Here is a 20,889-nt window from a genome sequence, read left to right as displayed (position 1 = left end):
ACATTAATAAAAGAATAATGCATTTACGACCTAAATTTTTATCAGTTTAACTCTAAATTCTAAGAATATTGCAATTAGTCATCAAGAAATCAGAAAGAAATAATGTATTAAACACGTATGCTGTTCTAAAACATACAATATTCAAATGTGTTTTTTAGCATATGGAATTCAATATACTTATAGTCTTATCACGTTCTTGCTTATTGTATTGCATGCTTAAATGAACCAATCAGACCATAGAAAATTTAAATTTAAATGAGTGTTGAAGTTGAAGCAGTCATCATTTCAAATGGCAGTTGCGATGTGCAGAGCGATATGTGGAGACGTAAAAAATTAATTAAAGACGAAGTAGTCACACAAAAACATTCCTTTCAAAATTTCTATACTACTTCGTCCAACATATTGATAAAGAAAAATGTTAAGCGATGTTAAGGTGGGAATCAAATTGAGGCCTTTGATTCAACAAGAACAAGATGAAAATTTATCAATGCAATGGATTGTAAAAGAAAATTCGATTGTTTCATTAGATCAAGAAACAAATAAGTGGAGGGATAATGAATTTCAGTTTGGTATGTGTCAATAATTGCAATGCTGTTTTAATTTTTATTCCTTCATATGTACAGGAATAATTATCAAAATATAACCTACTTATCTTTTTAACGAAAGATTATATTTTTATTAAGAATATTAATTACTAGAAATGTGAAAGTTTCATTAATTGTCAAACAACTAGTTGATAATTGTTTGTTGATACATTAAATTATGTTAAACATTATTATTATAAATCATTTAATATGTAATTAATATTTATTTATATAAAATAGGTAATAGAATTATAAACATTCATGCATTATGATATTTATAACCTACATTTTTTTCTATTATATACATTTCAAGAAAGGAGAAAATTTATTCAATAAGTTTAATTATTGATTGTTAATAATTTTCATTTATATAAGTAAATTTATATATTATATGTTTATAATATTTATTAATTATAATTACTTATATATTATATATTATAGTTTCATTTATATAATAAGCAATATTTACTCTGTAGTATTTATTATTGTATTATTAATTTTTAATATTTTTTTATAGATTATAGCTTTGATATAAATACAAGAAATTCGAAAGTATTTGATAGTATTATAAAATCTATTGTTGATGCTACTATAGATGGTTACAATGGAACAATATTTTTTTATGGTCAGTTTCATTCTGGTAAAACATACACAGTGACAGGCACTTCAGAAGATCCAGGCATAATACCACTTACTGCTGAATACATATTTAATGCTATTTCAAATATCATTCAATGTGAATTTTTATTAAGGTTTGCATTAAAAATTATTTTTAGATTGTATATTTTTATTTATTTTTATTATTATTTATTTTATTTATTCTTTTCTAGGGTATCTTATTTAGAAATTCGCGATGAGAAAATAAATGACTTATTAGATAAGAATCAAATTGATTTAGAATTATATAAAGATAACAACGGACAAATAATTGTTAAATGTACAGAAAAAATTACAAATTCTTCAGATGATATGTTATCTATAATGAAAGAAGGAATTAAGAATAAACATATTAGTAGTCATAGCATATTTCAAATTGTAAGATTGCATAGAATATTTATATATATATATATAACATACACTTTATTGTAATATTTAGTGTAATAGATACACATACTTTTTAGATAATTGAAAGTCAACAAATTGAAGGAGATTCAAACAATACTGTACAATTATCACAGTTAAATTTGGTAGATCTTGCTGGTTTTACAAAAGTTCATTGTACAAAAGGTATTGAAGAACATCAAACTGATATATCTCTTTTTACTCTAGAATCAATAATTACACAAATAAGTAAGTCACAAAATGCCCAAGAACATATTGGTTATCATAATAGTAAATTAACAGAATTACTGCAGGCATCATTAAGTGGCAATGCTTTAATAGCTGTAATATGTACAGTAACACCTGTTGCTTTAGAGGAAACATATTACACTCTATTGTTAGTATGTTATTTTTACAATGCCATTTATAACTTTACATGTACTAGAATATAATTTTTGTTATTTAGGTTTGGATCACATATTAAAAATATTAAAACTAAACCACAAAGAAACAAAGTTATGTCTGATGCATCGCTTCTTCATTATGCAAAACAAGTGAAATTAGAGGTTTGTACAATTAATTGTAATTTTATTTTGAAAATTAACCCATGTTTTTATGACAATTGCTGTGCTATATTGGAATTATTTCATTAGCAAATAAGAAATGGAAACTCATCTATAGAAGTAGAAGAAGTAGAATCTAACAAACTACAACAGAAATGTCACTTGTTAGAGGAACATATAAAATTATTAAAGACTCAAACTATTTCTGGATATGAAAAAAATTGTGAAAGAGCACTTAACTATAAGTCTAAAAGAAGAGAAATTTGGTGTAATCCTGGAATGATCAAACCGTATTTCCCTGTATTTCATACTCAAACTTGCTTACCAACAATAAAAGAAATTTCACCTGAGAAACTACATAAAAAAAACATTATGCAATCAGTTGACATAAATGAAAGTAAATTTATTACATTGTGCAATTTGTTTTTCACAATGTTCTTTATTATTTAAAAATTTAGCTTACTTTGTATTTTCAGCATTTCAGACAGATCTTGAATCAGAAGCAATTGATTATGAAGTAGACTATGAAATCAAAGTGAATAATAATATTGGAAATAAACATGTTAAATGTATGAAAAGTGATAATTTATTTCTAATGCCAGAAACACAGGATACTTTGATACAAACTTCTAGGTATATATTTTTCATTGTTAAAATATTGTCTATTACAATTTAATGTTTCCTCTTATCTGCAACAGAAATCAAATATTTCCTTCTACACCAAAAAGTATTTTACGAGAATGTATCGTGGACTTGACAACGCAACTTACTGAACTTCGTGAATTCACAACTTTAGAGAAACAACTTACGTGTGAGGGAAACCATTGTTGCAAATATGTAAGTGCAATTAATATTTATATGCCTATATCTTAAAAGATTCTTTAATTTTATACATATATATTTTTATAACTTTGCATCTTTATCAAGAACATAGGACAACAAGCGGAAATACAGTTTGTTTGTGATGGTTTTAAAAGTAACAGAATTGATAAATATTCTCCAAATTATGTAATACAATTAGAAGAAGAGAAAGATAAATTAGCAGTAGAGGTAAAGTTAAAAAGTCAAGAATTGGCCGAAATAAAGGATGATGTTCGAAGCCTTAAATTAGATATAGAAAAATTTGAAAAAACTATTTATTTATTAACAAATGAAAATATGGAAATGTCAAATAAATTGTCCGTTGAAAACGAACGTTCGAAAGAAACTGAATTAAATTTTCAAACAACAATTACTGAGCTTTACACACAGATTTCGAAAATTACGGAAGAAAAGATTAATTTAGAAGGCGATATAACAGTCTTAAATGAACAATTAGAATCATTTCGCTCAAAAGCCGTAGGAGAATACAATAATGAGCAATTACTAATTGAACATCAGAATAAAATTGATGCATTGAAAACAGAAAATATTGAATTATCAACTATTATTGCAGATAAAAATAAGGAACTTGAAAATGTTAAAGAAAGTAAATCGCTATTATATGACCATGAATGTATTTATAAGGATAAAGTCACATTATTGACTGAAAAAAATAAATGTTTAATGCAAGAAAATAATGAACTTTCCTCTGATTTAATGGATAAAATTGAGGAAAGTGATATATTGAAAGAACAGTGTGATATTTTGAATAATAAAATGATTTTAATAAAAAACGTAGATTCCAAAAACGACATAGAAGAATTAAGATTGGAAAACAATATTTTAAAAGCCAAGATAGCAGAATTAAAAATGAAAATAACAATATTAACTAATGAAAATGCAAAAATTTCCAATAATCTATTAGAAAGTATGGAGGATTTTGATAACCCATGCAATAAAAAGGTAAATAGCAATTCATTGCATTCATCTATAGTACCTGATAATCCTGAAAAGTCAAATGAGACTATGGAGAAAATATTACAAGGAGAAAGTTACGAGGAACTGTCAAATAAGGTCATAGTATTACAGGACAAAGTTACTCATTTATCTCGTTTAAATAAAAAATTAAGTGATTTAAAATTATCATCCTGTGGTCAATGTGAACATTTAAAAAAGATAAGTGAGAGTCGTAGAGCTTTTAAACTTGAAGCAAAAATTTTAAATCACAAATTGGAAGACTTACAAAAAAGGTTCAATCAGAAATGTGAGGATACTGAAGCATTAAAACTTAAGGTTAATCAAGAGTTGAATATAAGTTTTACTGATACACCCTTGAACACTAGTTTTGTAGATAGAATGAATGTAAGCTTTGTAGAGGAGAAGGTTCAACACTTAAATAACGAATTACGTACTTTGAAGCATGACCACGATGAACTTTCAGTTTCATATATAAAAAAATGTGACGAACTTGAAAAGCTTCATAATGAAACGAAAATCGAGCACCTTCAAAATAATATTGAACAAGTGAAAGAAGATATAGATGAAATAAAAAAAAATAGTGCACATTTTGTTTCTATGCTTAGTAAATTTAGGACGCAAAAAGGAAACTTATTAGACCAAATCAATACACTAAGAAGCGATAATGAAGCGTTACAACAAAAAGTAGCAGAAAAAGAGATATTAACAACTACAGCTACAGAGAAAGCTCAAATTCTTGAGAATGAATTATCATGTATGAATAAAGAACTCGAACAGTTTTTTGTGAAAGAAAAACTAATGCAGACTGAAAAAATGACACTAGAAATACAATTAGAAGGTTTAAAGGTTGAAAATGAAAATAAAGGTAATCTTATTACTAAATTAAATAGAACGACTGGTGATTTGAATGGATGTATATTATCACTGAAACATGAATTAGATTTAACAACAAACCAAAAAAAGGAATTAACTATATTAATTGAAAATATTAAATGTAAATATAAAAATGAATTAGAACTTCTAAAAAGGCAATGTGATAAATTAGAACAAGAAAAGCAAAAAGGTATAGAAACAGAAAAACATGTAACACTGCGAGTAAATGAATTAGAGTCATATATAGGAGAACTTAAAATAGATTTGGAAAAACAAAAAAACTTACATTGTGAGTTAAATACTATCAAGGAACGTATGATCAAAGAATTAAAATCATTTAAATTGAATTCTTTAGATTTTTTAAATAAAACTGCAGACGAAATTTTCATCATTTTTTTGCAAACGATCATGTTGAAAGAAGAAGAAGTAATTAAAGAAATAAGAGAATTACTCGAAAAAGATAAACTAAAATTAGAGGATGAAAAGCGGCAAAGTGCAGATGCTGAAAAGCGCGCAGTGTTGTGGGCTAAAGAATTGGAAATAGAAAATGAAAAATTACACATTGATTTAACAAAAACGGAGTGTTTATGTATAAAAAAGCAAGATGAAATTAACCAATTAAAACACCTTATAAAAGAAAGTAATCATGAAAAGGAGATACTTAAAGAAAAAATGGAAGTGCTAGAAACTGATTTCAATAATTTACAAAGCGAATTTGACAAACAATGCAAAGTAGATATTCAACAGAAAGGACAAGCATCTATTGTTGCACAAAAACGAGAAAAACAAGTACAAGAAGCTCTTAAATACAAAGAAATTGAACTTCAGTCTAATATGAAATCTGAAAAGGAACGGTATGAAAAGAAAATAAAAGAGTTAGTTTGCACTATAGAAATCCATAAAACAAAAAACCTAGAATTGAAAAACAATATTGAAGGGCTTGAAGCCAATGAAAAACAGTTGAAAAATATTATAGAAGCAAATTCCTCAGAACTGAAAGTAACCAATCAAACTATTTATAAAATGGCACTTGAGTTTGAACATCTCACAGAAGCTTATAATGAATTAAACCACGATGTAAAAGAAAAAGCGTCTCGAATTGAAAACATCACAGCACTTTTGAAAAACAAATGTGACATGCTATCCGAATATAAAACTAAATTCGAAACTATTATACCAGATTATGAAATACTACAAAATCAAATTAAAGAAAGAAAAGAAAGCATAGAACGATATAAAGAAGAAATAGAAAGATTGAAAATGGAAAAGGAAAAACAAATTGAAGAAATCAAAGATAAATTAAATTCAGAAGAAATAAAAAATACCGGATTAAATAAACAATTAAACGAATTAAATAGCAAAAATATTGCTTTGATAGAAGAATTAGATAACTTAAAAGAAGTACGTGAACAATTGCAACAAGTAAATGCGAAATTGGAAAGAAAAATTAGAAATAGTACAAGTAAAATAAAAGCTGAAGCAGACATGGAAGAATTAAAAGATGTAAATAAAAGGTTGCAAAATAACTTGGAAGGTGCAAGTAACCGTATAATTGAACTGCAGGAAAGCAAAAATAAAACTTTCAAAGAATTAGTTAATTTAAAAAATCAATATGAATTACTGACCCAAGAAAACGCTGAACTAAAGAAAACTTTATTATTACACAAATCCAGAGAAAATACTTTATATTTATTTGCAGAAGATAGTAAATATGATACACTTCTTCAAGAAAAGAATAAAATTGCACTACAATTAGAAGATAAAAAATTATTATTGTCGCGAAAAGATAAAGAGATTGTAGCATATGTAAGTCAAATCAATGATTTGATTATTAAAAAAAAAGAACTTGATAATCAATTAAAAGATAAAATGTACATTCAGCAAGCTGAAAATAAATTGGTTAATGAATTAACGAAAAAGTTAACAACTTTAGAAGAAGAAAATAAAGAAATGAAAGATCAACTTAAAACGTTTAAAACAGTGACACAAACTAACATAAAACAGGTAGGAGATACAAAGTTAGACAATGAAAAATTTATTGATACTCTGAAAAAAAGGAATTCGGAATTACAAATTAAATTTAATGAGTATCAAACTGAATTGGAACTAAAAAGCAGCAGTGGCGATTCAAGATCTACTAGTCCAGCTTTTGAAAACAACAGAAGAAGACATAGTAGGAATGAGATATTTAATCAAAGAAGACAATTGGAAGATGTAATAATTGATACAGATCCCAATGAAGATAGACAAACATGTCAAGTATTAAGAAAAAAAATTCATGAGTTAGAATTGCAACTAGTAACAAAACATGGACAAATTTCAGCATTAGAAATCCAAATCCAGAGTGAAAATTTTCCTTATCTACAAAAATGTAAGGAATTGCAGGAACTTCTGCTCACATCTCGCAAAAAGGTGTGTATAATACCAATCTTTTTCAATCTACTTTTAGGAAATAAAATTGATCAAATTGATGAAAATTAAAAATACATTTTTTTTTAGAATGCTGAACTTAGTTCTGAGATAAGAAAACTTCAAAGGACTCTAAACGACATTAACGCGTGGGAATGTGACATATGTAGACGATGGCGAATTAATAGAAGAGAACAAGCATGTCAAACATTTAATAATGCGCAACAACTTTTTACGATAAATAACGAAATAATTAAGGTAAGTAAAAATATAAAGTAATTTTATATAAAAAACAATTATAACAACTGTGCAGGATGATACAAAAATAACGAAATTGGAAAAAGAGAAAGCAATAATAAAAGATGTATGTCGTGCACGATGCCGACAAATAAGAGAATTGGAGGATAAAGTAAGAGAATTAGAAGAAGCACAGACATCACATTTAAAGTGCATTGAATTTTTGAAAGAAAGATCTAATCAACAACATACTTCCATGGTGCACTTCAATAAACAATTTGACTTGGAAAAAAATATGAAACTGTGAGAAGCACAGTTCTTTAAATATGCTTTGCTTGAAACTAAACTATCAAGATTTCGTCTTTTTTTTTTTTTTTTTTTTTTTTTTTTTTTTTTTTTTTGGTGGTGCTTAACTATTGGAATGAAACTAATATAATTTATTTATTTATATATGCAATGGGATGTACATGCATTATTATTTAGCGTAATTAGAACCAAAATTCAAGTGACATGTAAGTCACTATATTTGTGTAAACATGGAAAAGTAATTACTTTCTATTTTAAAACAGGATATTTATGTATTATTTATTGAATATTTGCATATATTGTTGAAATTTTTTCATATGCATGTTATTTAGAATCTGCATGTTTATTCTTCGGAGTTTCTATTTTTTTGCTTTTTGAATAATTAAAGTTATGAAAAATTAAATTTATACATTATATATTTAATGTTTTCTACAGAGCAATGAAAGAAAAAGTTTCAGCCAATGTGTTAAAGCTTGCAAAGTCTTCAAGTTATAGAAGAAGCATATGGAACTCTAATTAATAAAAATATCTTCCAAAAATTATAGCCTATAATATCGTTAAAAATATATGTAGGAAGGCTATCACTATTCAAGTATTACATTCATTCCTACTTTGTTAAGTTAATGTAAATAGTAACAATATTAAAGTATCTGCATTTCTAAGATATTATATTTTTGTACTTTCATAAAATAATGTAAATACGGATAAACTAATTTTTATATGTACTCTGACGTAAAAAGTGGCTATATTTATATATGTCGTATTATTCATGCCAACTTTATAATAAAACACAATCTGTGATTCTGTAAACTTTCATAATATAATTGCATTAATGTTAATATATATGGGGTATCCTAAACTTAATTGGCCAAACTACAAGGGCTTAATTTACAGTCAAAAAGATAAAAAAAATGCTATATAAATTTTGTCACCAAATATTTTGTTGCAAAGTTATAGAGATATTGTACACAGTTATTGAAACTCAGCAAAAATTGTCTTTATAGTACTTCGTAATCAATTCCATTGTTCATTGTACATCATAGAAAGTTCATATCCATATTTTATAACTATTAATGACATGGAATTGTTACCGCATGATAAAAAACATGTAATTACACTGACACAATAACACAGTCAACTTTTGTGTGCTATGATGAAAAATGCGTTATCTATTTCATGCATACAATATTTATTTAAAATATAACAAAGTATTTATTGACAAACTTTATATAACATCTCTTTCTTCTTTTTGCCTGTAAATTAGAAGTTCTCACAGTATGGTCGTTTAAGTTTGGGACACTCTGTATATAAAATGTGCCATAAATTAATTATTGTTCCAAGTTCAAACTTAAATTATATAATGTAATTATGACGTAAAAAAAGAAAAAAACATGTATATCAGATTTATTACTATAGCAATTAAAACAGTGAAGAAGTAATTAACTTGTACTACATTAAATTCACTCACTAAAATGTAAATAAAAAATATTAAGTGCTAAAATTATTTCCCTTTCGCTTGAAATATGTACTCTAATGTAGTCATTACGAAGTACCAGAGAAGAAATGGAAGTGCTCGCGCCCGTAGTTCTGGTTGTTTCACGTACAGGTGTTGGACCATGTGGTCATGTGCTGAATTAACTAAAATTAGCATACTCAAGAACATATAAAATTAGGATTCTGCCCTGTTTAGTCCTAATTTAGCATATACAAGAAACTATATATTTAAGCTTAATTAGAAATTTTGGTTGCACATTAGCATAGATAAGAACCTATTTAATCATACGATTCTACGAAAAAGTTTTGTAGGTTCTTATCTTAGGAAAAGAGACGAATTCAATGACCTTGCATATGAGGTGAGTTACTTTTGTAAAATATTATAAATTCGTCAGTTCCTAAAAATTCAAGTGAACCAGAGTTGATAGCTATCGACTATTAGGTTGCTATAAACGCTGTAAACAAATATTGAATTTCTTATCTTCCATGGTGCTTCTCAAATTACCAAATATTACTGAATCGTGGAAATTCACTTTAGTTGACATACTTTAGTGGAATAAAAATTGTAAGTGTCAAAAATATCTATTAAATGAGACGTCACATGATAAAATTGGTTAATTCGTTGAGCCATAAATAAATAAAAACCATCCAAAGTTGCGCTATTTTTAATTGTCAATTATTCATGCAAAATTGAGAATGCAAAGTTAAAAATTTATGAGAATGTATTCGCGTCCACGAAGATACCAAAAATAGGAGGGCGCAGGTCTCGAGAGTCAATAGAAAGGGTGAAGAGCAATTGGGATCCCTTTGAAGGCAGAAATTTATACTTGAATAATACAAATGTTTGATTGAAACGTTTTAAATGGTTTTCTTTTGTAGAATGGTCTATTGGTATAGTATGTATAGAGATATACATACATATTAAGTGTATCTTTTTTTTTTTTTTTTTTTTTTTTTTTTTTTTTTTTTTTTTTTTACATGGAGAAATCCTCATGGACACTCGCCATTGTATCGCAACGGTCGAGTAGTGTCGGACTCTTACCGACTAAAACTCCACGGTGGCCAGCCTGACGTTTAGTAGAGGTGCCCCGGGTTTTCTTGCGAATTTCAGGGGCACCCCTCATCGTGTTCTCCCTACTGATCTTGATTGAGGGAGGCGTCCTTGTTTGTGTTAGGCCGCTAGGGGGGACCACACCCCCTAGTACCGAGTCTCCTGATCGTGGCGCTCCTAGGGTGGCGGCGGTGCCGTCACCCTACTGCGCACGGAGGCCCTTTGTCGCGTTGCTCACACTGGATCGCGCGTCTTCTCCCTGTCTCTCTCCGCCCGCTCCTTTGCCAGCATCACTTGCTCGCAGAAGGTGCGGACGGCGGTGTATTCCTGACGCCCTCTAAGCATGGCCTCCACGACCGCTTCGAGGGCTACGCTCTCGCCGATGACGAGCTGCAGGACGCGCCGCGGATCTGCCCACGCCGGACAATGCTCCAACGTGTGCTGCACCGTGTTCTCCTCTTCCTCGCAGTGGTGACAGATGGAGGTCACCTCCCGCCGGATCCGTAGCAGATACTCGCCGAACACTCCATGGCCAATTGGGGAGCACGGCGCGGACGGCCCGGTGTGGCCGCGCAGCGTCTTCCTCGACCAGTTGAGAGCGCCATCGCTCCCAGGTCTTCAGTTGTGCTTCTTCTCGAGCGTTCGGTGCCGACCGGTTGTCGGGTGGTGGCGTTCGTACACTCGTCGGAGTGCGAGGGCTTGCAGCTCGTAGGGGGGGGGGGGGCGCGGCCAGCACGGTCGCCGACGCGTATGACACCGTCCTATAGCTTCTTGCTATGCGGATGGCAGTCGTCCTCTGCAGTCTCTTCACTAGGATCAGGCTGCGGCGGCTCGCCATCAGGTCGTCGGCCCATACCGGGGCTCCGTAAAGGACTTGGGATCGTATAACTCCCTCGTAGAGCCGGCGGACGCCCACTCCCGCTCCGCCCACGTTCGGCAGTAGGCCGCATAGGGCGTTGGCCGCGGCAGTCACCCTCGGGACCAGGTGCGCAAAGTGAGGCTCAAAGGTCCACTGGCTGTCGATGGTGAAACCCAAGTATCTCATTTGGTGTCCCACCGGCACTTTTTCCCCGTTAATGGTGATGGACAGTCCGGGTGGCGGGGCTCCTCTGCGGCGACGGTCGAAGAACCTCAGGGCCTCCGATTTGGCCGGCGACACGCTCAGACCGAGCCTCCTGATGGCGTGCACCGCGCACGCCACGGCGTCTTCCGTGAGGCTGACGGTCTCGTACCACCAACGCCCCCAGCTAGTACCAGGGTGTCGTCGGCGTAGCACACCAAGCCCGCGCCCGGGGGCATAGGGCATCGAAGGACGCGGTCGTAAGCGGTGATCCAGGGGATGGGTCCCAGCACGGATCCCTGCGGTACACCGCGCTCGACCGGTCTTCTCACTTCCCCGTCCTTGTTGTTGCAGACGATCCACCTGTCGCTGAGGTATGCCCTGATGACCCTGACGAGGTAGGCTGGTACCTCGTAGTAACGCAGGACTTCCACTATCCTGGCCCACGGGATGGTGTTGAAGGTGTTGGTGATGTCCAGCGAGACCGCCAGCGCCACTCCTTCTCGGGAGACCATATCCTCTGCCATGGTGCGCACCCGTCTCACCGCGTCCACCGTCGAGCGTTCTCGGCGAAACCCGTACTGGCTGTCATACCATCCGAGCTCTCGTCACGCCATATGGGCCTCCAGACGTGCGGCAATTACTCTCTCCAGGAGTTTGCCCACGTCGTCCAACAGGCATATCGGCTTGTACGCGGACGGCGAGTCCAGCGGGCGACCCTCCTTCCGCAGCAGGAGCAGTCTCGCCGTCCACCATGCCCGGGGGTAGGCGCTATCCTTTAGGCATCTGTTGAAAAGATGTCAGCCTGGGATTCCATCCGGACCCGGTGCCACGTCGCGGGATGCCATCCTCCTCGTCGCTTCGAGCAGCTCCTCCTCGGTGACACGCAGCTCCCCGCTCCACTCCGTTGTTGTCGTTGCCACCTCGTCGTTGTCGTCGGAGGTGGTGGAGGAGGAGGACGGCTCTGGCTGTCCAGCGCAGCTGTCCTGCCGTGGGAATAGAGTCCCGACGACGTTGTCCAGCAGCACCGGGTCCATGTTTGCGGTCAGCGGGGGGGCCGAAGTTCGCAGCTTGTGCGTCACTATTTTGTACGGCCGCCCCCACGGATCGGATTCGACCGACTCGATTAGTTCCGTCCAGGACCGAGTTTTCGCGATCTTGATCTCCCGCTAGAGGGCACGCCTCGCCTCCCTGTAGGTCTCGTAGGTGCGGGAGATCTCTTCCTCGTCGCGAGTCCGCCTGCGACGTTGGGCCCGCGAAAAAATCTTCTGCGGGCCCGGCTGCAGCCTTCTCGTGGCTCCGCGATCTCTGGTGTCCACCAGTAGACACCGCGGTCGCGTCCACCACCCTGGATGGAGCGCGGCATCGAGGCGTCGCACGCCGCGCTCATGTATCTACGGAGGTCTTCCGCCTCCTCGTCGACGCTACCAATTACGGTCGTCCTTTGGGCGTCTCAACTCCAGACTGAGACGATGGCTGTCGCCCGTAGCATCTCCTTGTCTCTTTCTTTCAGACGCCATCTGAGTGGCGGCGGGCCAGGGCGGTTCGCTCTTCTTCCAGGGCCGTTGGTGTCCTCACCGTCGAGAGCCAGCTCCATCCGTACGTAGAGGTGGTCGGACAGTGACATATTAAGTGTATCTAATATTTGTAAACGTTTATTGTATTATTTATTTTCTTTGTTTTTTGTTAATAAATTATTATATTCTGAAATTTTGCACTATTTCTAACCCTAGTTTATATGTATCATCGTCCAAAAATATAGTAAACAATTAATTTTTCTTAGGCAATTTACAATTAGTTTTATTAATGCGCGATTTTGTCATTCTCATATTTACCTATTTCGAATAGAAAAGTAGATATGAGCTTCTTCATAGAACCGTACAATTAAAGAGGTTCTCATAGCGTAGAACTCAATGGGTTTTCGACTACGCTGGTATGCAACCAAATAGGGCTGATCTCTAGGTTTAAGCTTAAATACATAGTTCCTGTATATACTAAATTACGACCAAACAGAGCAGATCCCTATAATTTTATAGGTTCTTGTGTGTGCTAATTTTAGTTAAATTCAATACTTGGCTGCATGGTACAGCACCTGTACTGTGAAATAACTAGAACTACAGGCGTGAGCACTCTCATTTTCTCTCTGTTAGTAATGTAATTATATATCTTATATTGGCTGCACTGACATTCTCGATAGTTCATGTCAGTGTATATATCAGATAATTTAGTGAAACTTAACTTACATTGAAGTCCCACTATGTTTTGTTTATAAATAAAACATTAATGTATTCTGTATTTAAATAAGTGAAAGAACATATATAAAAGACAGAAATGGATTTTCAAAATCGTCCAGGAGGCAAAACTGGCGGCGGAGGTGTCGCGTCCTGGTCAGAAAGTAACCGAGATAGAAGAGAACGGTTACGACAACTTGCTTTGGAGACTATTGACCTCAACAAGGATCCATATTTTATGAAAAATCATTTAGGTTCTTATGAATGTAAATTATGTTTAACTCTTCACAATAATGAGGGCAGTTATTTGGCCCATACACAAGGTAAAAAGCATCAAGCTAACCTAGCTAGAAGAGCTGCTAAAGAAGCAAAGGAAGCTCCTCAAACACTTGCTCCTGAAAAACCTCGAGTAGAACCAAAAAAATTTGTAAAGATTGGAAGACCAGGTTATAGAGTAACTAAACAAAGAGATCCAGAATCAGGACAACAAAGTTTATTATTCCAAGTTGACTATCCAGAAGTTGCAGATAATGTTATTCCAAGACATAGGTTTATGTCAGCATATGAACAGAGAGTTGAACCACCAGATCGTAAATGGCAATATTTATTGTTTGCTGCTGAGCCTTATGAAACTATAGCTTTCAAGGTAAATTTACTTCAAAATATAAAGATAAATAGTTCTGCAGTTAAAAGTATAATTTTACAATATTTTAGGTACCTAGTAGAGAAGTCGAAAAGGCAGAAGGCAAGTTTTGGACACATTGGAACAAAGATACAAAACAGTTCTTTTTACAATTTGCATTTAAAAACGAAAAGCCTTCAGTTAGTAAGGTGCCACCACCTCCAGTTCCTCTAATACGACCTGGTTTAGGACCATCTATGGTACCAGTACCACCACCACCAAGACCACCTATATTTAATCCAGTACCACCACCACCAGCACTTTTAGCCACTGGTATGCAAATACCTCCACCACCACCTCATTTAGCATAATTTTTTATTCAGATACAACAATGCGGAGAAAGGTTATAAATCAATATCGAAATGTACATTCTATAAAAATAAAAATGTTTTCGTGCATAAAAGAAATGTGAGGAGTCATTGTTATACTGTATTTTTCTTTGTCCTTTGCTATTATAATTTTGTATACTTATTACTAATAAAATTAGTATCCTGATACTCAAAAATTATAAACAATTTGAAAATTTCACTCTATTAAAGAATATATACAATAGTGATAAATAAGAAAAAATAAAACAGTATCGCAACTTTCTTTTTTCTCTGTTATTGTTTAAATTTATTAAGAATATACACGTATTAGAATGTACAGAAGATTTGTTGATGAAGGTTTCGGTTCCTGAAACATAAAAGAAGTTTTATTAATTTATTTATGAAAAAATACAAAATATTATGAAGTTAAATTGGTGTAATCAGTTACATAGAACAATCCACATGGTTTTAAGTGTTGTACGCACTTTTCAGACCGCCCGTTCGTATTATCATCATTAAATGCTTTAATCTTTTTTTAATTTAATTTTTTAATTTTTTTAATTTCAATTTAATCATATTTATAAATGTTTTATTATAAAATATGTACCAGCATGCTTAGGCAGACAGAACACAAACTCCTCCAACTGCCTTAATTTTGTCTTCTGCCCGTTTACTGAAAAATTTGGCTTTAACAATAACTGGTTGTTTAGGAAGTCGTCCTTTGCCCAGAAGTTTGTAATATCCCTATAAAATTGAATATAGAATAAAAATGTAATTACAATACAGTATTTTGAAGTAGTTTCTTCAGTAATTCTCTCGCGATTTACACTTACCGCTTTAACCAAATCAATTACTGGAGCTTTGTTTTCTGAATCCTTATACTTAAGTCTGGTTTGTTCAGAAACTAATGTCCATAGTTTATCCAAATTTAAGGTGGGGCACCATTTTGTATTCCGCCTTAAATGGTAATTTCGCATACCAAGCTGTGAATTAAAATAAAAATTTATTGATGTTTTCCTTCTACTGGTACAGATTTGACATTTATACAGCTCATCAGAATACTACATACATTCAAAGTAATTCAGATCGCCGGTGAATAATAAAGTTATCATCATTGAATATTTAACCCTTTGCATACGAGAGGTGACTCTCAGTCACTAATTTTTTGTGACAACTCGAGTGGTGACTCTTGGTCCCCATTCAGTTTGATGCAACACGCCAATGTGTATTTTCTTTGAAAATCAAAGCGTTGTAAGATATAAAACCTTCCGAAGCTTAAAATGATACATCTTCATATAGTGATAAAATTTTCTCCGATTCAAGAAATTGATAAGACTTGACTTTCCGGTATCAACAAGAATACTGTTGCATTTTTACACAATGTTGTTGTTGTCATATGTTCACAGACAGATATTATACAAGATATATCTTGTTGGAAGAATTATGGAAACTGAAATGTCATTTTGCCAGGAAGATCCTAATAGAAGGATTTTGCCAAATCTTATAAAAAAACCAAAATTTTGTAACAAGTCTACTATAGCATACCAGAAAAGCAAGACCTTAGTTTTAATATGGAAAACAAGAAGATCGTGACATGTTGAACCAATTGGTATAATGCAGGATTGACTTATGTAAAAAGAATTTTACGAGGTAGTATTGAAGTTAAGATGAAAAAACCCGATACTATACTAAACTAAATAATATATATGAGTGGCATTGATTGTGTCGACCAATATGCTTCAACATACTGTTTCTTAAGGAAATCTTTGAAATGGTGACAAAAACGATTTTGTTGGAGCCTAGAAATAGATATAAATGGAAAACTACATATCATTCTAACATGAAATAGAAAAGATTATAGGATGTGCTCTCGATAAAATGAATCCAGCGATAGACACAAGACAATATTATTATTGCAATACGTGTCCTGACAAACCAGGGATGCATCTTGGCAATTGCTTTATAAAATATCATACTAAACAACAGTACAAAGACTAATATTTAAGAAATTTTCATCTTTGAGACGTAAAAATGCATAAAAATAAAAACAGAAGTTTTATACATTAATTTATATGTCTAATCATTCTAAGTTAGAGGTAAGCAATTGACCAAACATGCCATGAGATGTCTTGAATTGCTGATTCACCTTAGCAAAAAAGGCCTCGAATACAAAGAGTTAATATAGTTGATTTTTTATAGAAATATGAAATATATTTACCTTCCCAAAGTAACCAGGATGGTATTTATCAAAGTTGATACGATGATGGTGCAAACCACCAGCATTACCACGTCCACCAGGATGTTTCCTGTGTTTACCTAGTATAAAGTATTGCTTCATTTAGTTCAATTTTGTATAATTCTCAATTATTCTTATACTCATTAATTTTATAACTAATAAACTATACAAAATCATACCTATACGTCCATGACCATGGCTTACGTGACCACGGAGCTTCCTTGTCTTCTTTTTATGTGTAGACTATGAAAAAGAAAAAAAAAAAGAAAATAAATAAATTATACAATAAAATTCATATAATCACATTGCGTATTGTCACAAAGGTTATGTTAGAATAATAACGTAAACTCGCAATGTTAACAATATTTACAATCAGTATTTAATAAATCATCTTAAGAAAAAAATAACAATTCTACAAAAATATTTAATAGGCTTTTAGTGAAATTATAATCTTTATTATTTTATTTGACGAAAGATGTTTTCAAGAATTGCAGATTACGGATAAATAATTTCAGAACCACTAACTCACCATTTTGTTCGCGATGTAGAGAATAAAGAACGTTTGCTCTTTGCTGAAACTATTAGCCTTTGCCCAGATGGCGCATGTGTATCGTGACTACCATATGATCACAAAATAACTATTAAAAATATAATAAAAATTACTATTATTATAATTTGTATCTAGAGAACAAAATTTGGCTTTTATTAAGTTACACTGCTTATTCTAAGTGTGATAAATAACTTATTTTATAGCATTTGATAACATAAATGCTAATTTGAACAAATGTTTAGATTTTCATGTAAACTACATTTTATGTTTTTTATATTATTTTTTATTTAAATATATTAATACTGCGGTCGTAAGAATAAGATATTTTATAAAATAAAAATTGAAATAATAATACAAGGTAAATATTCTCTTTATTAATAGTTATTTTCTGAGTCACAAGTTACACATACAAAGTCGGCTTTAATCTACATATAATGTACATCTTGAAAAATTCTAATGATATATGGTTAAGGTTAAGTTATGCACATAGCTGCAGACCGGATTAAAAGGATAGGTAAAGGTTTGCAGATTTCATATAATTTATGTATAATCATTCCGAAATTACTTATAATTAAAAGTGAAATTTAATCTGTCCATAAAAAGAATTTTATTAGTGAAACAATACAAATACCGCTAAAAAACTGAACGTACGCAAGGAAACTTTTAAAAGTAGATCAAGATGCAAGAATCTCAACCGAAGAAAGGCAAGAAAGGTAAGAAAATAGCAATGTGATTGGTATACATGTGTAATTGAATAAAAATAAAATGACAGTACTTTGAATATATATGTACGTTTATGTTTTAATTAAGTGTTCAATATATTTTTCTTGTGTGACGACTGTCGTCTGCTTTCATTTAACCTCAATTTAACCGCTTTTCTGTTACATACGGATAGGATAATAATATGTTTCCACTTCTTTCATAATGTTTGTAATTTGGTAAATAAAAGTTTAGCTTGTCTGTCTCTTTATGCACTCGTGAGAAGTTCTATATTTTTAATAATTTATGAAAATAATCATAATATGTTAGTATTTCGTAACTTGAAAGTGATATTAGATAACATGATTTTTTATTTCTGAAATATATTTCATCTTGATTAATGTAGATCATTATATGAATAAAATATTATATGAATCAAAGATTCAAAAAATGTATTGATTGCCAATAACTGTATAAGGTGAAAGTTGCTCAGTTGCAAACTAGATAGTGAAAGTTGCAGGTATCTTGAACACCATATTCTGTTGCTAATTCATTATTTTTTTGATATTTATGTTATTATATTTATGTTATTATATTTATATTAAATTAAATGGCAAAATAAACATTCCTTCTATAACATTTTGGTTTATTGCGCATTATATATCACTATATAATATGTATATTTAAATTATAATAATTTAATCAGTTTATACAAGTACTTAGATCATATAACACACTGGATGAGTGATTGATTCAAAATGTATTTTGTATAATCCACATCTATGATTAGCTAGAAGAAAGCGCAATGATAGTGATGAAGATATCGAAAAAGTTTTGGCTGAATTGGAATTGGAATATTCTGGACAAAAGAAAGAAGTTAAAGATGAACCAGTTGAACAGAAACCTGAAGATGAAGATAAAAAGAAGAAAGGAAAAAAGGATAAGAAAAAGGAAAAAGGTGATGTCATTGATATTAAAGAAGAGTTAAAGGTTAGTGAATACCTTGAAGTAAATGACATTGATGATGAAATAGAAGTTGGTACTGTGAAAACTGCTGCACAGAAGAAGAAAGAAAAGAAAGAAAGAGAAAAGCAGAAGAAACTTGCACAGAAAAAAGCTGTATGTGATTCAAGTTGTTATATTTATAATATTGATATATATATTATTTGTATTAAATACTATGGGTTATTACATTTAAATTAATTGATAATAGGAAATAATTAAGAAGGGAGAACATGAAGAAGAAAAGGCTGCATCTACAATAGAAAAACAAGGCAAAAAGGAGCTAGAAGTAAAGGTTCCAGAAACAAAAACAGTAGAATTGAAAGAGGCCAATGAAGCAGATACTTCTACACCTGGTGAAGGTGACGAGGGAAAGAAGAAAAAAAAGAAAGGTGGAAAAGAGGAAACCAAGGAAAAAGGTAACAAAAAGTTTTATTGCTCTTTTTTAAGTAGCAAATTAATACAAGTTACATTTGCTAGGATATAACATTAATTTGTGTCTACATTTAGTATAATTAGATATGTGCAATAGGCAAAGGTCCTGGGAAGAAGACTATTGCTGCAATGCAGGAAGCCTTAAAGAAATTGAAAGAGGAAGAAGAGAGGTTAAAACGAGAACAAGAAGAGAAGTTACGGCAAGAAGAATTGCGGGAACAAGCTCGATTAGAACAACTCAGACTTGAACAGGAACGGAAAGAAAGGAAAAAACTTAAGGAAAAGCAGAGAAAAGAAAGGTTAAAGGCAGAAGGGAAACTTTTGACTACGAAACAAAAACAAGATAGGGCCAGAGCACAAGCTATGCTCAATGCACTTAAAGCTCAAGGTCTAGATTTACCAGGTGTAGGAGAGAAGAAACCTCCTAGACCAGGTGTTTATAATACTTTGTTATAAGGCATAATATATGAGAATATAAGAATAAATCAAGATATATAAAAACATTGTTTCTCAGGAACTCGTGTAAGGCCGAACAAGATAAAACAGCAAGTAAGTGTCGATGAAAAAGATGATGACAAAGTAGAAGAAAATGTGGCAGAAGCAAATAGAGTTGAATTAGAAATTGTGGATCAGCAACCAAAGGAGTTTGAAGAAAAGGAAGATGATGTCAAAGATTCATGGGATGCTGAAACTACTGAAGATGAACAGGACGAAGGTATTAGAAATGTATCTATTAGTACTGTATGTACGTTCCCAAATATATTTAATGAAACTATTTTTAATAAAAGATAATTTCATAGATAAATTAGACGATGTGCCAAAAACTCCTGAAAAGCTTAAGGCAACGATACTTTTACTCGAGAAAGAAAAGCGGTCACAAATTGTAGAAGCTGGAAAGGAATCTTCAGAAAGTGAATCAGAGAGCGAGAGCGGTAGTGAATCAGAGACAGAAGAAAGCGAAGATGATAGTGGTGTAGAAGATAAAGTATCAGATGCAGCGAGGAAAAAGGAACGAGTTAGAGAACGAATACAACTTCGAAGGATAGAAGCGGAAAAGAAAAAATCGGTAGATAATCTCAGAGCTGCCGTAGTGTGCGTTCTAGGTCATGTTGATACCGGCAAAACAAAAATTCTTGATAAGTTGAGGAGAACAAATGTACAAGACGGTGAAGCGGGCGGTATAACTCAACAAATTGGTGCCACAAATGTACCTATCGATGCTATTCGAGAATCAACGAAACACGTGAAAGGAGTAAGTTATCTTTTATAACTGTTTTATGCAATACTAT

At 32.8% G+C, this 20,889-nt stretch overlaps 4 protein-coding genes and 1 long non-coding RNA gene across 6 annotated transcripts in view; 3 read left to right on the top strand and 2 right to left on the bottom strand.

Moving 5' to 3' along the window:
- The first annotated feature begins 172 nt into the window (after positions 1–172).
- LOC132905487 (uncharacterized) lies at positions 173–8,521 on the top strand. Its single transcript, XM_060956820.1, has 12 exons — positions 173–569; positions 1,102–1,336; positions 1,415–1,619; positions 1,706–2,022; positions 2,092–2,191; positions 2,279–2,585; positions 2,665–2,821; positions 2,887–3,025; positions 3,116–7,312; positions 7,400–7,567; positions 7,623–7,805; positions 8,288–8,521. The coding sequence occupies exons 1-12, from the start codon at positions 416–418 to the stop codon at positions 8,345–8,347; spliced, it is 6,222 nt and encodes a 2,073-aa protein (XP_060812803.1). The 5' UTR covers positions 173–415; the 3' UTR covers positions 8,348–8,521.
- Positions 8,522–9,117: 596 nt separating this feature from the next.
- Positions 9,118–10,320, bottom strand: LOC132905775 (uncharacterized). Its single transcript, XR_009657858.1, has 2 exons — positions 9,321–10,320; positions 9,118–9,153 (listed from the first exon to the last, which is right to left on the bottom strand). It is a non-coding gene; the product is annotated as an uncharacterized LOC132905775 (long non-coding RNA).
- Positions 10,321–13,521: 3,201 nt separating this feature from the next.
- On the top strand, positions 13,522–14,863 carry LOC132905705 (splicing factor 3A subunit 2). The gene is made up of 2 exons (XM_060957298.1): positions 13,522–14,334; positions 14,403–14,863. The coding sequence occupies exons 1-2, from the start codon at positions 13,789–13,791 to the stop codon at positions 14,679–14,681; spliced, it is 825 nt and encodes a 274-aa protein (XP_060813281.1). The 5' UTR covers positions 13,522–13,788; the 3' UTR covers positions 14,682–14,863.
- A 112-nt stretch (positions 14,864–14,975) lies between these two features.
- On the bottom strand, positions 14,976–17,466 carry LOC132905758 (large ribosomal subunit protein uL15). The gene is made up of 6 exons (XM_060957341.1): positions 17,444–17,466; positions 17,094–17,157; positions 16,897–16,994; positions 15,512–15,661; positions 15,286–15,422; positions 14,976–15,045 (listed from the first exon to the last, which is right to left on the bottom strand). Exons 1-5 carry the CDS (start codon positions 17,444–17,446, stop codon positions 15,294–15,296), a joined length of 444 nt encoding a protein of 147 aa, XP_060813324.1. The 5' UTR covers positions 17,447–17,466; the 3' UTR covers positions 14,976–15,045; positions 15,286–15,293.
- Positions 17,467–17,870: 404 nt separating this feature from the next.
- LOC132905502 (eukaryotic translation initiation factor 5B) overlaps positions 17,871–20,889 on the top strand; it is a 29,158-nt gene continuing 26,139 nt past the window's right edge. The window contains exons 1-6 of one of the 2 annotated variants that reach the window (XM_060956845.1): positions 17,871–18,177; positions 18,954–19,282; positions 19,377–19,584; positions 19,698–20,033; positions 20,115–20,315; positions 20,389–20,852. In XM_060956845.1, coding sequence (XP_060812828.1) covers positions 18,144–18,177; positions 18,954–19,282; positions 19,377–19,584; positions 19,698–20,033; positions 20,115–20,315; positions 20,389–20,852 — 1,572 coding nt within the window. In that variant the 5' untranslated portion in view covers positions 17,871–18,143. The remainder of the gene's footprint in view (positions 18,178–18,953; positions 19,283–19,376; positions 19,585–19,697; positions 20,034–20,114; positions 20,316–20,388; positions 20,853–20,889) is intronic. The other variant, XM_060956856.1, reaches the window with a different exon arrangement.

Source organism: Bombus pascuorum, chromosome 1 (assembly GCF_905332965.1).
Source record: "Bombus pascuorum chromosome 1, iyBomPasc1.1, whole genome shotgun sequence".
In the NCBI taxonomy this organism is placed as follows: Eukaryota; Metazoa; Arthropoda; class Insecta; order Hymenoptera; family Apidae; genus Bombus; species Bombus pascuorum.
The sequence above is the reverse complement of the archived record's forward strand: the minus strand, read 5'-3'. Positions and strand labels throughout refer to the sequence as shown.